Source organism: Fusarium proliferatum (assembly GCF_900067095.1).
Source record: "Fusarium proliferatum ET1 genome assembly, contig: FPRO_scaffold010, whole genome shotgun sequence".
In the NCBI taxonomy this organism is placed as follows: Eukaryota; Fungi; Ascomycota; class Sordariomycetes; order Hypocreales; family Nectriaceae; genus Fusarium; species Fusarium proliferatum.
The window spans coordinates 801,128-815,893 of record NW_022194799.1 but is presented as its reverse complement, the minus strand read 5'-3'; the positions used below and the strand labels follow the sequence as shown (position 1 = coordinate 815,893).

Here is a 14,766-nt window from a genome sequence, read left to right as displayed (position 1 = left end):
GGATCAGATTGAGGGCTATTTATAAAGATTCTATTAACAAATCAATATTCTCTCTCAGCTTATATCTCCCCTCTGGCTCGTATTTGTTGTCATCACTGGTGATAACCAGCGATCATGCATCTGTCAGGTTATACTCCCGAGATATTGAAACAATTGGATGAGGGTAGCATGTGAACTTCAGATAAAGGCCAAGAAAACTATTATTTATCCGTTCGTTACTTTAACAAACCAAAGGATGATGGTGAGTTGGCGTTGATGATGCTGACGGCTTCATATGTTAAATCAGTGACTCTCTACCACCAACAGATTGAGCTTGGATGTATGGTCTAGATGACTCCGCGTCTTTTATTCAGGTCTCATTCAGTAATTCATCTTTTATGGGGAGAATTGAGTACTAGGGAGCCAACCAAAGCAACATAGCAGTCATGCAGAATGAATCCTCCACAGTCAACAAACACCTGTTGTCAACATCATATGCCCATCTATTATCTATGAATGCTAAACTAAATCCAAGCGCCATATTAATACTCCAATTATCTTTAAAGCCCATTGCTTTTGCATGAAAAGACACTGCTCACTTGTCCTGCACGGAATTGATCTATGATACCCTGCACACTGACGTATGTACCCAGCGTGAGGTACAAGGCACCAGTCAACATGATGACAACATTCAGAGCCACTGAAAGAGCGTCAAGAATGGGATTTCGTTTCCTTCCAACATTACGATCTGCATTGCGCATGCGGAAATAGGCCAGAGCCCAGAAGATGAAGCCGAACCAGCAGTTAAACAGTGACGACATGACTGACAGCACTGAGAGCGTGTTAGCAATGATCCATGAGTCTGAGGGTAGTCACTTACACGAAGAGAAGAATGGAATAATCTCAGCTATAAAGAATGAGGCGGCCCAGCTGATCAGCAACACCAATCCCCACCAGAACCAGCCCTTGAATGTGTGCGATGTGAGATGCTCGGAGTCCTTAAACATTCTGAAGAAGACAAATCGCCCTGTGACACTTGCGTACAGGCACCCGACAAAGATAATGGTTGGAACCATGAAAGAATACGAGACCTTCTTGTAGGTATCAGTGAGGACGCCGAATGCCGGTGTGACCATGTACTGGTTGCCCGTATAAACGTAGATGACAGACCCGACAACGCTGAATGTAACAATCTCAGCCATGGTGCAAGCCCACAATGCCTTGGGAAAGTCTCTGTTCTTTCGTCAGAATGGTCACGGCTGCATCGAATGACATGGCAACTTACCTCGGATCACGCATCTCAGCGATGAAGCTGGGAATTGTAGTCTGGCCAATAAATGTGTAGCTCATGTTCATGAAAGCCGACATGCCAGTAACAAGTGTCGTGGTCTTTGGTGTCCAGATTGAGATTATCGGTTCACCCATCTCAGGATAACCGGCGGGTTTACCCTGAGCGCCTGCAAATGCCGTTGCCAGGATGACGGAAATGAAGGTAAAAAACGTCGAGGCAAAGCCAAGCTTTGACAGCATGCTAAAGGTGCGAGGAAGCGACCCGATCCAGCTGATCACCGTGACTACTGCAGCGAATGCAACGGTTCTGCAGCCTGATATGGAGTCGGCCTCGGTCATTGTGTTGAGGTAGATTGCGCCGACCAAGACATGCAGAGCTTGGATAAAGGTATTGTTCAGGACAAACATGACTGCTGTCCACCACCACGCCCATCTCTTATTCCACCAGATCATCTGCCCAATGTCGCACACATCTCTAACCTCCGGATGTCGCAGACAAAACTCCCAGAGCACAAGACTCGTGTACAGAACAAGCCCAGCAATAACAGCCGTCAAGATCAGCCCAGGCACTAGACCCAGAAGACTATACGACCAAGGGAAACTCATAATAGAGAGCACAATGTACTCGCTAAAGAGCAGCCCTGCAGTCTTTTGCCAAGAACATGTCCTGTACTGAATAGCATTTCCCGCTTCGGAAGCGACTTGCTTGTCGACGAGATCCTCAGCTGCGGTGCTTTCGCTTTCGGACACATGCGCCAAGTGCTCGGCGAGGGGTTCGATTCGCGGGCCAATTGTGACGTTGGGACCTCCAAAGGCTGATGCGAGCCAAGGCCGTCTGCTTGGCGTGCGGGATGTTTGAAGCTCTGAGTCTTCTAGTGTCGATGTTTTGTCCATGATAATGTACGCGCTATCGCTGATCAATGCAGGCAGAAATTTGCAGGATGCTACAGTGGAGGAGTAGGATGTGAGAGAAGACAATGATGAGAATAATCACTCAAAGTAAAGAAACGGCTGGAGTAAAGTACCCGTCCATGGAAGAGAGGCAGCAACGGTAGTACCAGACCTTGGACACTAACACAAGTAAGGCCGATCTGCAGTGAGCAAACTCCCCGACGGTGCATGATGAGGCGTCGGGTACATCGCAACAGGGAATGTCCTTGGCGATCAACGCTACCACCATTCAAACGGCATATGTGCTGATTGGTCCTGGTCCTGGTCCTGGGGCTGCGGAGATACCCTCACATCGGACACGGCGTCCCCAGCCATGCTCGATATGTACTGTAGCAATGTGCTCAGCCAGTGTGGCACTGCGATTGATAAATTGACTCCATCGCCTCTGGTGAAGCAGATGTGTATCTGTGGCATCCATCTCTCTCCTTCAGCAGGCAGGTCTTCTTCCAGCATGACGATATGGCGGTGGGTAGCATGGGGGACTTAAAACTCACCGCAGATCGTATTAACTCTTGAAATCACGCAATGCACCAGTCGTCATTATTAAAAGTTCCTGCCACTCTTATTGCACAGACCGTAAGTGGGTGTGCAAGCTAGTGGGTTTGGGTTTTAAGCTTACTGCCCATAAGCTTGTTTTCCAGCACTCAGCTTCTACTGGTCAATCAACGGAAATAGGCCGGCGCCGTCGACACCCAACCTCATAGCAACCGAAGGTATTGTGAGCCCCTCCTATTGCATGACAACCTATTGGGCGATATCTCTCACAAGCTCGATGAATCAATTTGATCAATACATTTTATGATAGTATTGATGTAGAAATGCAGTAGCTTTTGTAGATTATCGAAACTTTACAAATAATCGCATTAGGGTATCACTAGCGGTCTATCAGACGATGCTCTCCGGTCAATGACCTGAAACTATCCCTGGAATAGAAAGGATACCATCACCCATATCGACTGAAATTACCTATGTAATCTCTTTCAATGCTATGGCACATAGTGGCTTGGTGCCTCTCGTATCGAAGTCTACTGTCTTACACAAGATACCCTGCACGTCTAGCCTTCTTGAAGCACATTCTGGTGAGAGTATAGATCCTGGCCGATGAAGTGGTGATAATAGATAGATCTATATCGAGGTATACTTTGTCATCACATACACCCATTTTCATTTAGGCATTCTAATCTCATTCAGTGTGTTGGCCTGATATACGCCGTCAATGTCATGACATTAACTCGCACGCGTTCGTTACGTTCTATCTAGTCATCCTTGACATCCGAAATTTTGAATCCTCCAGGCACCAGCTTCTGGAAAACCTGCTCAGGATCATACTTGGCTGCCGCATCCTTCATCTTCCTAATGTTCTCAGCACCGTAACTACCAAGAGGATCCTGACTCTTATCCGCATAATTCAAATAAGTCCACTCAAGATTGCCCCCCTCGATAGTAGCAGCAAACTCTTGCACGTCCTTAATCCAAGCCTGGACCTTTGGTCGTGCAAAAGCCTCCTGCTCAGCAGTCTGTGCCATGACGACAGCGAGAAAAAGAATGCCGTTGGTCTTGTGACGGTCCATACCCATGATGTTGCCGCCTGCTTCAATGCCGCGTTGACCGAAGAGTGTAGGGAGGGGCTGGAAGAGACATTGAGTGATGAAGTTACCGTCAGGGATGAATGCCTTGAGTTCTTCAACAAGTTTGTCATGAAGCTCTGACGCTTTGGAGATGATTCGGGTATCGTTCTTGAAGCAACATGTGAACCAAGTGTCACTGGGAGGTCAGCTTGAAAAGCGACGAGACAAATGAGTCGACTTACTAGAAATTGGCGGGGATGTTGTACTCGAAAGCCATTTCGGTTAGAGTAGTGTTCTTGACAGTGCTCATGATCTCAGGAAGAGCTAGCCACTTCTCATATGCCGGAGGCTTCTCAATCCCTTCCATGTTGGCATATAGAGTAGCGACGACGACATCTTTGAAATCAGGCATATGAGTAAAAATGGTGACAAGGTTGCTGTGAATATCATTGGGAACATTATCCGTGAAAGAGGAGAGTGCCTCAATGGCACCAGGGATGACCTGCTTAGGGAAGAAAGTCATTCCACCCCAGACCTTATCAGACTTGATAGCCTTCATAGTGAACCTGGTGACGATACCAAAGTTGTTTGATCCACCCTTGAGTACGCGGTACAAGTCGGCGTTGTTCTTCTCATCGGCGGTGATGATATCACCGTTAGCAAGAACAACTTGGTAAGACACAACATTGTCACACCCAAAGCCTTGTCGAGCTGTGAAGAAAGCATTGCCACCTCCGAGAAGAAGACCAGCAACACCAACATTACCTTCACGGCCTCCAGCAACAGCACGGCCATGCTTGCTCAGCTCAGCATAAACCTCTCGCCATCGACAACCAGGTCCAATATCAGCTGTCTCAGTAGCAGCATCAAAAGACACATGGTTCAGATGAACAAGATCTATAGTAACACCACCCTCAATATTGTTCGACCCAGCCCAGTTTGTATGTCCACCACTGCGAACAGCAAACTTCTGCCCAGCAGAGACAAGAGCCTTCACCACGGAAGCGACTTCTTCAGGGGCACGAGGCTGGACGATACAAGCGGGCTTGATCTTGGCACTGTTGGACCAGTATGACTCTTGGCGAGCCGAGAACTCGGCATCTGTAGGCGTGAGGATACGAGCCTCGAGACCAGCTGCAATAAGCCTTTCAGCCTGAGGGATCGACGGTTGAGGAGTAAGGGTAGTCATGATTGGATGCTTGTGGGCAAAGAAGAAACGAGAGGGAATTGAGTTTCTGACGCTTCTGAGGGGCACATAATCAAGCCTGTCTATGTATGTGACTGAAGCTGATAGACAGTCGGAGTCCTGTTGTTCTCCATGGGGAATAGACAGATATCCAGGGTCCTGGTACCTGGCCCTGTTTCGTAAATCATTTGCTCCTTTAGTGGGAGAAACCCTTTGACGTTACTTTCTCCTGACACTTGCATCATGCTTGACAGGACTATTCAATGGGGCTGAAGAAGCCAAAAAGCAAGGGTCCTGGGATGGTCTCTTCCTGCGCGAAAACAAAGACCTCGGTAAAGCATCTCGCTACCATGCTATTGGAAGAGGAGGTTGATAGCGTCCGGAACTAGAGAATCCGTTTCATCTTACGAGATAGCCATCTTTGGGCCCAATTACGAAAACTTGAAATTGTGAAGCTATTGAAATTGGGCCTGAATATTCTGGTCGGAATTTTGGTACTCTCCGAAGCTAAGGTCTCGGATCCGCACCATGAATCCTTCGTTGAATTCGGATTTGATAACCCTGCTCCCCGGCAGCTGCCAAGAGGTTTCTGCAGGCTGACAGATAGAGACATCCTTGTACGCTTGAAGAAAAAGGCTGATATCCGGATTCTTCTTCTAGGTTCCTCAAGCTTCTCAAGTTTTCGTCGACCTGTTATCAAGCAATCATATAATGGTACAACCAAATTTCAGCTGTCAAATCATATTTTCGTATATATGAACAGTATCAACGGGCTATCCCTAGCGTACCCGCGGGCACCGAGAGGTCGGAATGCCGTCTCAATAGCCGTCTTCATCACGGAAGTTTTCGAACAGGGGTGTATATGTCAACGTCTACTGACTCAGAGTAACACCCACAGAAACAGAGTTTGGACTATGTGTGAAAGACGCTGATCTCTTCTAACCGATATCCAAGGGTTTTAATCCTTACAATCGTTTCTTTTCCCTCTCCTCAGGAGTGGGTCGTATATCCGATATAGGATGTGGTAATATGCATGCAGGTAATCCGTAGCAACTTAATTGAATGAACGTAGAGGCTGTGTACTTCTACGAATCTAATATTTTTCGTTCTTCGTTCCTGCATGTGATTTCGCATTGATACCTTCTTGCTACGTACTTCTTTGTTAGTTGGTTGACTTCACAATGACTGCTGTCGTTAATGGCGTCCCCGTCGCTATACCACCACCTGAGGGTTATAAAGTCGATCTCGATAACCCACAACGGAACAGTGTCACTGCAGCATATTGGCTTTATGGAGTTGGGAATTTCTTGACTGTCTTATTCATTGCACAGAGAGTATATGTTAGAAGTTTTATACACAAGACAATACGAATAGAGGATGGTAAGTCACGTTGACCCCCTTACTTCGTACGCTTTCGCTAATATTCTTGAAGCATGTTTAGGGGTAGCATATGTGAGCAACATCACCCAAGACCTCGTGTCTTGCATCCACAAAACTGACCGATGCAGGTGTTTTCTGTAGTACTTCAGACCCTGATACTAAGTCAGTGCCCAAGACACCCTCAGACCTACTAGACTAACGTGCTCGAGCGTCTAGGGGACTTTATCCGCGGCATAATGGGCACCCACGGCTGGGAGATGCCAATAACCAAGTTTGCCCAGTTCGCACGAGCCCTCTACCTCCTACCAATCCTCTACAACCCCGTCCAATGCGGCGCAAAGATGGCTTTGCTTCTCGTCTACCGTCGGCTTGCACCACAAAAGTGGTTTCATGTCACAATCTGGGCTACGTCGTTTGTGGTGATTGGCTCCTCGATTGCGATAACGTTTACGACAATCTTCCCGTGCAAACCTGTTCGAGCGGGCTGGGACATCACAATCACCGATAAGAAGTGCATCGATCGACCAGCTGTTTACCAGGCTACGGCTATAATGGGTGCGATTACAGATGCCATGGTGCTTGCGGTGCCGATACCTGTTGTTATACCACTACAGATTTCGAGAAGACAAAAGATTGGGTTGATTTGCTTCTTTGGTGTTGGTGGAGTGTAAGCAAACATTTCCAGGCAACAAGGGCAAGCTAACAACACCAGTACTGTCTTCACATCAATCATGAGACTGATTGCGTTGATTCGGTCCATGGGTAACGTTGACCAATCCTGGGGTGGTGGTCCTGTTCTTCTTTGGATGTAAGTTTCCTCTTCCTGTCTAACATCTCCTCTGACACTTCCAGCTTCGCCGAAGCCAACCTCTCCATCATTTGCGCAACTCTCACGACAGTCAAACCATTCATCAAACACATCTCGCCAAGGATTCTCGGCTCCTCATACGGAGCGTCAAAGGCAGGCATGTCAAACCCAAGCGCACCACCAACCATCGGAGCAATCTCCAGTGGCGGTATGCCCAGACATGACTACTATGAACGATTTGACGATGGGCCGATGTATCCATTGCAGACTGTTACCAAGGCAGAGGCATCAAAGGGTCACGGGAATAAGAATGGAGGATCACGCTCAGTCACACGGCCAATGTCAGGAGATAGTCAGGGAGATTCCGACTCTGAAAAGGCAATTCTGCAGACGCGTACTACGACAGTGACATATTCTTAGAGAGGTTCTGTTGGCGTATTGGAAGATTAAGATCATGACAGACATCAAGGCATAGATAAAATAATATGAGGCTAGAGTGAACTTGTCTCAACTTTCAAGTTCTCGTGTCGTTTCCAAAATGGTAATGGCTGAAAACATGATGCCTGTACAAATAGTTCTATTAAAAACTGATAATTTACAACAAAGCCTCAAACATTGAGCTCTAAAGTAGAGGTAAGTTCTGCAAACCAGATTTGTTTTTGGTGAGCCTGTGGTTCATATTTGTCGATGTTGCTCCGTTGGATAAGAGCAGATGCGTTTTCTAACGATTGCGTTTTGCTGAGTTGCAGCTAAAACGCCCAGGTTATATTTAGGAGGTCCTTATGGAGCAAGAGAATACCGGACCTTGATATAAGGGTTCAAAATAGGTTTAGCAAAAGGAATACTAAATTACCCCAATCTTTTGTCATTTAGTATCAAAGTCCTAGGTTTTCTTCCCCTAGGAGGGTTGCCTCCAGACTTAGATTTTGCGTTAGACAAACAAGCAAGTGATGGTGTATTGCCGTTTGTTGTGTTATAAACTGATGTGCGTTGCGCTGGCCAGGAAAGCATAACAAACACTGATTTATTTAACTATAAATGCTCTCTAAAATCCAGGTAAAGATGTAAGTTCTCCATTCCTGATCCTCCCCAAATAACTCAATCTTCACATTCTCACTAGAATACACCACACAACTCACCTGTTCGCCATCATGGACCCCTTTGAGGCCAACTACCGAGCCGCTATAGAAAAGCACCTAGATGAACCACCTCTGTTCCGCTTAGTTGGTAATACCGTCGTGTTCAAATCCTTGCTGCAAGAGCCCGAGCATCGCGCTCAACTCAAGCACACTGACATCGGCCATGACTGTCTGAACCGTGCCATCATCCAGGGCAACAAGGAGAGCGTCAGAACTCTTGTTGAGCTTCCTCTTTCTGAATTTGACTGGATCAGTCAGTTGTTCTCTACCCCTGTCTCGTCTACTTGAAATTCTGATGATCTCTAGGCCATCCTGTGGCGTCCCTCAAGGCCATGGGCCACCTGCACACAGCTGCCAGACTCGGCCGCTTTGACGTCTTCAAGATATTGGCCGACACTGGAAATATTGACATTGGCGGACAAGACCCTTTTGGGATGACTCCACTGCATCATGCAAGTGAAACTGGCTCCAAGGCAATTGTTGAGTATTTGTTGGAAGGAGGTGTCAAGCCTGACGAGAAGGACGTGAAAGGCCGAACTCCTCTCTCCTATGCGGCCGAGAAAGGAAATAAAGAAGTCGTCAAGGCTCTCCTTTACGTCGAAGGCGTGGAATCTGACTCGAAGGACCTTCGAGGTAAAAGCCCCTTCTACTATGCTGTTCTCGCCGGTAAAGACGAGACGGCGGACATCTTAAAGACTTTGGGCAGTGTTGATCATAGCGTCGAAGCAAAGGCTAAGGTGGATCGAATGATTTATGATAGTCAACGTCCATAGTTCATGAGAGGGCCTGGGGGGTTCAATAAGAATGTGGGGGGATAGATTGCATGTTAGGGGAGGAAAGAAAACCTAGGACCTCAATCTGAAGTGATAAAAAGACTTAGGTAACTTAGCATAAGTTTAGGATATCTTCTAGTAACTTTATTTTAATACCTAATATTGAGGTCTAAAACTTTCTTGCTCCCAAGGAAAAAGTCTGATTGCATGGGGTTAATAAAGGAACGCAAAGAGCATGGTGATTCCTCAATTAGATCGCCTCCTTCATATACGGCGTATGTTTACTTAGCTACTACCATCCGTGGTTAACAAATGCTCAATGACGACCTCGCCCACCATAGTATACCTATTAAATTTTGTTGAGCACCATATCTTACCCTGTGAGGAGGCTGTCAATGAATTCTAGGAAATCTGAGAGTAAGATCTCTATTGGATGTGCCAGAGGATGAGGAAAATCTTTTGATGACTATATTCATATCGAAGAGAGCCATATGGACCTGTCACCGCGCCTATTCCTCCTTTCACTCCCCAGAAGGGGCCTTGATTTCTGTGCCAACGGGAAGTGGCTCGCCTAGATCAATCATATCACCCTTCCAACTAAGCGGTTGAATAAACGTCTTTCTCGAGGGACCACAACGATCTTCCGCATTGAGATTAGCATGAAAGACATTCCAGTCCTCGGTACCATCAGGACTCTTGAAGAATGCGTTATGCGCAGGCCCATATAACCCGTTCTTCGTCTCAAAGATGGGATCAGGCAACTTGGTCCAAGAGTCAGGGCTAAGCGGATCGGCACCTTTTGAGAATTTCATGGCACCGAGTTTGTAGGCGGGTGTGTTGCAGGAGTCAGCAGCGTAGACTACATAAGTTGTTCCAGCCGGGGAGATAATTCCATAAGGTCCTTCGAGAACGGGTGAATCGGACTTTTCCCAGTCCAATTCCGGGTGTGCGATCATTGTGGCGTTGCCGCATGTTGTGGGTGATAGAAGTTTGGCGATCCAAAGAGAGGCACCATCAGGGCTCTTGGGTCCTTCGACGGAAGAGAACTGAGCGACTATTAGAGCAGGAGTTTGGTAAGGGCTGTAAGATACTTACAAGGAAATACTTGGTGCCTTCAATCTCAAAGATGGTCTGAAGCCATCATTAGTCATAAGTCTTTCCAAGATCATGCCTTGACTTACGGCATCAAGCATCCCAGCATTGAAGTTAGGGGGAATGATTGCATCCAGCATCTCATAATCCGCCGACAACGGATTCTCCTTACCACCTTTAAGAACGTATACTCTCAAAGTTGGCAGCATAGCACCCCAATTGCCCTCGTCACATATACTTGCTGAGAAGTACACGTACCAGGTATCACCAACTTTGTGCATTTCAGGAGCCCAGAAGTTGCACGCTCTAGTAGCATTGGACCTGTCAGACCAAATGAGTTGGGACTCGGCTGTCTTAAGGCCTTCGATGGTTGGGGCTTTGGTGATGCTAACGTTAGTCCACGTTGTCGAGGTTAGATAGTACCTAAGAGTAAGTTTAGTACGTAACATGCAAGCACTGGTTAAGGGAGGAGTCTCACATTCCATCTTGATAAACGATATGAGGATCACTTCCTGTTCTTATAGGATTGGTGAACCCAAGAGCAAAGCTTGAGCATAAACCAAGAACTGAAGTGATTACCGACAAGACAATCATTGTAGGAGCGAACTTTATTGACAGAGTTCTTAACAAGAGAGAAACTGCATTCTGTCGTTGATTTTTGCTGTCTCTTATACTTTGTTCTACCACTGATCATTTCCTAAAAAAGAGCCCGTTCTTAGGATAAATCTCCATTATGGAGCTCTCGTATACCATGCATCATATGATCCGATGCCCATGCAGGCCTCCCTATAACAAGTAGCATATACAGCTCGCTATTTGCTCGGTTACCATAAGGTTACCTTGCTGAGAACGGACCGCGGGGTATGTGAGGGGCGGCTACATGATTTAAGCTTGATCGTCATGCTTAAAGAGGGGATCGACAAGTTGTTCACTTTATCCATGCGCTCCAATAGCCTGAGTTCGGGCTGGAGTTTAGCTCCTGATTCCTACTCTCCATGTTGATGTCACTTGCGAGCAACTTGGGATCACGCTGCGACATCCAAAGCATAATCACAAGTCTTATCATCCGGTATGGTGTAGTGGCTAACATTTCGCGCTCTCATCTTCAGCTGAGGGATCAGTACCGCGGAGCCCAGGGTTCGATTCCCTGTACCGGAGTTTTCTTTTGATCTTTTTGCAAATTGTATATACCTCTACTAAGAAATTGTCAACTATCTAGTCAATGCTGAGGTGAAGAGATGATCTTCTTTTGCTGGACATGTGCTGTGAGAATCTTATGAGAAATAAATAGGTTATGTTAATACAGTACAGGGAAGCTTAAAATTGTTATTAAGTCCATCCTGCCTGTATTCAATAGCCAAGGAGCTAAACGTAGGTAGCTAAGATATCAGCAACTAGGAATCATTCCTGTCATGTTATGCACAAATCCTCCGTGGTATCATGCCTGTTCCGCAAGCAACATCAGAAACGCTTTCAATGAACCTTCCATAATATCAAAGACATTCATGGTCATCATCTGCTAGTATCCACCACATAACGGCCAGCAACGTTGCCTGCAATCATCATATCATAGACTTTCTGGAGTTCTGACAACCCGACGATCCTAGGTTCCGTGTTAGTCTTGCCCGTGATTGCACGTAATGGATATACTTACTTATATGGTGCCTTGATGAGGCCTTGTCTATAAAACTCAATGGCTTCAGCCGTGTCCTGTCGGTTACCGACATAGCTGCCCTTGATGTTGATTTCACTGTTATATCTTATTAATGCGTGTTCTGTGAATAGGGTTTGTTCCACTTACCGAACTACAGTGTCAAAAACAGGAGCCTTGATGAAAGCATTGGCTGGTAAACCAACACAGACAATGGTGCCCTTGCTCTTGACATACTGACTAGCTTGTTGGAATGGCTTCTCACTGGCTGCAAGAAGCAGAACAGCATCAGGGCCAAGGCCACCTGTAGCGTTCTTGATCTCTCCAACGATATCTGTCGATGTCTTGAAGTCAACAAAGACGTCAGCACCAAGCTCAGTACAGACCTTGCGCTTCTCGTCTCCACCATCAAGAGCGGTCACTCGCAGGCCCATAGCCTTGGCATATTGAATAGCGAAAGTGCCAAGACCGCCTCCAGCGCCGGCAATAACGACACTTTGTCCTGGTCGAACGCCGGAGGACTTGAGAGCCTTGTAGACTGTAAGTCCAGCACACAGAATGGGTGCTACGCCAGCGAGGTCACAGTCCTTGGGAATTCGCGCGACATGAGCAGCTTTCCCAACGGCATATTGTTGAAACGAGCCATCAACAGTATAGCCTGACAGGGAGGCTTCTGAGCAAAGTGATTCGTTGGACTGTCGACACTGCTCGCAGCTCATGCAGGAGCCGTGAAGCCACTTCAGGCCAACATGGTCACCGATTTCGACATCCTTAACGAGCTCTCCTCGTGCTACTACAATACCAGCACCTTCGTGACCGCCAACAAGAGGCATCTTCGATTCAAGTGGCCAGTCACCATTGACTGCGTGAAGATCTGTGTGGCAGACCCCACTATACTTGACATTGATCAGAACCTCATCTGAGCCTGGTGTTGGAACAGGGATCTTTTTATATTGGACAGCTGTTTGCGTCAGAGTCTCTTCTTCATTCCATAGGAGATTATAGCTAGCTTACCTCCACCTCGTTCTTCCAAGACCTGTGCCCATTGTTCGTTAGGAATGACGGGGCTAGCAGCTGTAGCGTAAGCGGCAGTCTTGCCGAGGCTACTGTTAGCACTGAAGCTTGTGGTGATGTTTCCGGCGCTAGCGCGACTGTGAGGGTTATGCCGGGCGCATGATTGTCCTCCTGAAGTTGCACAGCTTGCGCAGAGTGTTCGTTGACTGGAAGAAAAGTTTCGACGGGTCGTTTGAATCTGAGCTGTTGCTGAACGTGCGAGAAGTGCCGTGTTTCGCGTGGCTAGCCTTCCTGTTCGGAGGATGCCAGTTCGCATCGCGTTGCTTGACGATAGCATTGTAGACTTGCTGTAGAGCAATTGTATTTGCTGTAATTGGGTATAATATGGTGTACTGCAATTGGGTGAGTCAAATCTTGGATGTATAGCAGCGACATGCTTCAACTTATAACAGAAGCGTCTGTCAGCCCATAATGATAATTCTGTGGTGCCACGGAGCATCAACCGGTTCTGGATATTGCTTTTGATCAGATCATATTCAGTCAAACTCTAAAACGGACCCAAACTACGATATGGTGTAAAGTCGTGGGCCTGTAAGTTACTGTGAGCCGCGCTACGATATACCTTTATCCGCGGAGATGCGGCAGAGCCAGGTGACCCCGTGGGGTCTACGCCCACTGTAGAAACCGTTCAAGCCAGTCTCGTGTACTGAGCCATGTGCTTTGCCCAATCCCCGCAGTGGAAACGTCTTACCATTCCGCAAAAGAGTGAGCCGATTCTTTTCTGACGTTGTAGTGATGGGTTCCAGTTCCATTGCTGAGCCGCCAACAGACGCCGACGTTTACCAATGGGTCTGAGGGAGTAAGCATATCTGACCTCCGGGGGCCCTATGGAGAAGGTGACACAACCCCCAAAGACCCCAAAGGATGTGCTAGGCATGTCTGCTGTTTGACCCCAATTACAGGGTTAGAAATATCCCGAAACATCCGCGTTTGCTCTGTAAACAGCGAGAGGCATTTGTATTTCTACGCGCACCAATGCCAGAGATACAGAGCTGGTGATCTCTGCATGTCGAAAGGTAACAATTGAAGGATTCAAAAAGCAATATATCCCAACAGTGACAGCTGCAGCGTTGCAGTCGCGTAGTTATACCGAGAAGAACGTGAAAGCGAGCCTGGAAATTGAGTTCCTTCTTGATCCACTGCGGAGCCTTTCCCACGTGTCCCGTGCCTGGGCTACGAAAGCCGCATTCGCAATCCACAATTTGTATCGCACTCAAGTACTGGAATTATGACTCCGAATTCTAGAACCCCGCCAACATCAGGAGATTTGGGCCTTTACGTCACGCGAGGCTGTCGCTGAATCGACGTTTTTTTTTCGATCAAGTCTCCGAGGTTCGGAAATAGTTTACTCATGAGCCTTTGCTGTCGGTATGCGGAGGGACAATGGCCTTCAGTGGTAGGGAGAAACTCGATTGAGTTTGTGAAGCTGTGAGTTTCAGAGGCCACTCTAATTTCAACCAAGATCGTCTTGCCTTGCTAATCGAATCTGAATTCAGTCACAAGTAAGATCACGCTGGACCTGAGAGATTCAAGCCACAGTAATAGGTACTATCTATACATTATTACATATTTAATATCTTGAACAATCTGAGGAGGCCCATGATCGTTCACGGAACATTTGCCAAATTCTTGGTACAATTCTTCAGCCCACACGACACCATTGGTCACTGACAATAGCCTCTCCAGTGCCCAGGTCACGAATCAAAGAAGCCACGTCCAGAAAAGAAAACAAGACCTCCTAGATACTAACAATAGCATATCGTGAGCGATACGAGTTCCATGCCTTCGTGTTGGTTTTGGAGATGTTTCAGCCACTCTAGATAGGCAGCCCTATACTAAGATCCTCCATGACGACGCATATGCACAAGCTCGCTA

At 47.1% G+C, this 14,766-nt stretch overlaps 7 protein-coding genes and 1 non-coding gene across 8 annotated transcripts; 4 read left to right on the top strand and 4 right to left on the bottom strand.

The window, feature by feature from the left end:
* Positions 1-539: 539 nt before the first annotated feature.
* On the bottom strand, positions 540-2,163 carry FPRO_11730 (uncharacterized protein; the record flags this gene model as incomplete). Its single annotated transcript, XM_031221239.1, has 3 exons — positions 540-811; positions 860-1,212; positions 1,265-2,163. The coding sequence occupies 3 exons, from the start codon at positions 2,161-2,163 to the stop codon at positions 540-542; spliced, it is 1,524 nt and encodes a 507-aa protein (XP_031086817.1).
* Positions 2,164-2,745: 582 nt separating this feature from the next.
* Positions 2,746-3,006, top strand: FPRO_11729 (uncharacterized protein; the record flags this gene model as incomplete). Its single annotated transcript, XM_031221238.1, has 2 exons — positions 2,746-2,796; positions 2,896-3,006. The coding sequence occupies 2 exons, from the start codon at positions 2,746-2,748 to the stop codon at positions 3,004-3,006; spliced, it is 162 nt and encodes a 53-aa protein (XP_031086816.1).
* Positions 3,007-3,476: 470 nt separating this feature from the next.
* FPRO_11728 (uncharacterized protein) lies at positions 3,477-4,977 on the bottom strand (the record flags this gene model as incomplete). Its single annotated transcript, XM_031221235.1, has 2 exons — positions 3,477-3,984; positions 4,031-4,977. The coding sequence occupies 2 exons, from the start codon at positions 4,975-4,977 to the stop codon at positions 3,477-3,479; spliced, it is 1,455 nt and encodes a 484-aa protein (XP_031086815.1).
* Positions 4,978-6,155: 1,178 nt separating this feature from the next.
* FPRO_11727 (uncharacterized protein) lies at positions 6,156-7,582 on the top strand (the record flags this gene model as incomplete). The annotated part of the gene is made up of 6 exons (XM_031221234.1): positions 6,156-6,354; positions 6,407-6,426; positions 6,483-6,516; positions 6,571-7,021; positions 7,067-7,162; positions 7,207-7,582. 6 exons carry the CDS (start codon positions 6,156-6,158, stop codon positions 7,580-7,582), a joined length of 1,176 nt encoding a protein of 391 aa, XP_031086814.1.
* Positions 7,583-8,313: 731 nt separating this feature from the next.
* On the top strand, positions 8,314-9,074 carry FPRO_11726 (uncharacterized protein; the record flags this gene model as incomplete). The annotated part of the gene is made up of 2 exons (XM_031221233.1): positions 8,314-8,554; positions 8,608-9,074. 2 exons carry the CDS (start codon positions 8,314-8,316, stop codon positions 9,072-9,074), a joined length of 708 nt encoding a protein of 235 aa, XP_031086813.1.
* A 521-nt stretch (positions 9,075-9,595) lies between these two features.
* On the bottom strand, positions 9,596-10,760 carry FPRO_11725 (uncharacterized protein; the record flags this gene model as incomplete). Its single annotated transcript, XM_031221232.1, has 4 exons — positions 9,596-10,120; positions 10,170-10,205; positions 10,256-10,589; positions 10,645-10,760. The coding sequence occupies 4 exons, from the start codon at positions 10,758-10,760 to the stop codon at positions 9,596-9,598; spliced, it is 1,011 nt and encodes a 336-aa protein (XP_031086812.1).
* A 471-nt stretch (positions 10,761-11,231) lies between these two features.
* Positions 11,232-11,324, top strand: tRNA. Its single transcript has 2 exons — positions 11,232-11,268; positions 11,290-11,324. It is a non-coding gene; the product is annotated as a tRNA-Glu (tRNA).
* Positions 11,325-11,678: 354 nt separating this feature from the next.
* Positions 11,679-13,168, bottom strand: FPRO_11724 (putative alcohol dehydrogenase I-ADH1; the record flags this gene model as incomplete). Its single annotated transcript, XM_031221231.1, has 4 exons — positions 11,679-11,769; positions 11,821-11,916; positions 11,968-12,778; positions 12,832-13,168. 4 exons carry the CDS (start codon positions 13,166-13,168, stop codon positions 11,679-11,681), a joined length of 1,335 nt encoding a protein of 444 aa, XP_031086811.1.
* Positions 13,169-14,766: the final 1,598 nt, after the last annotated feature.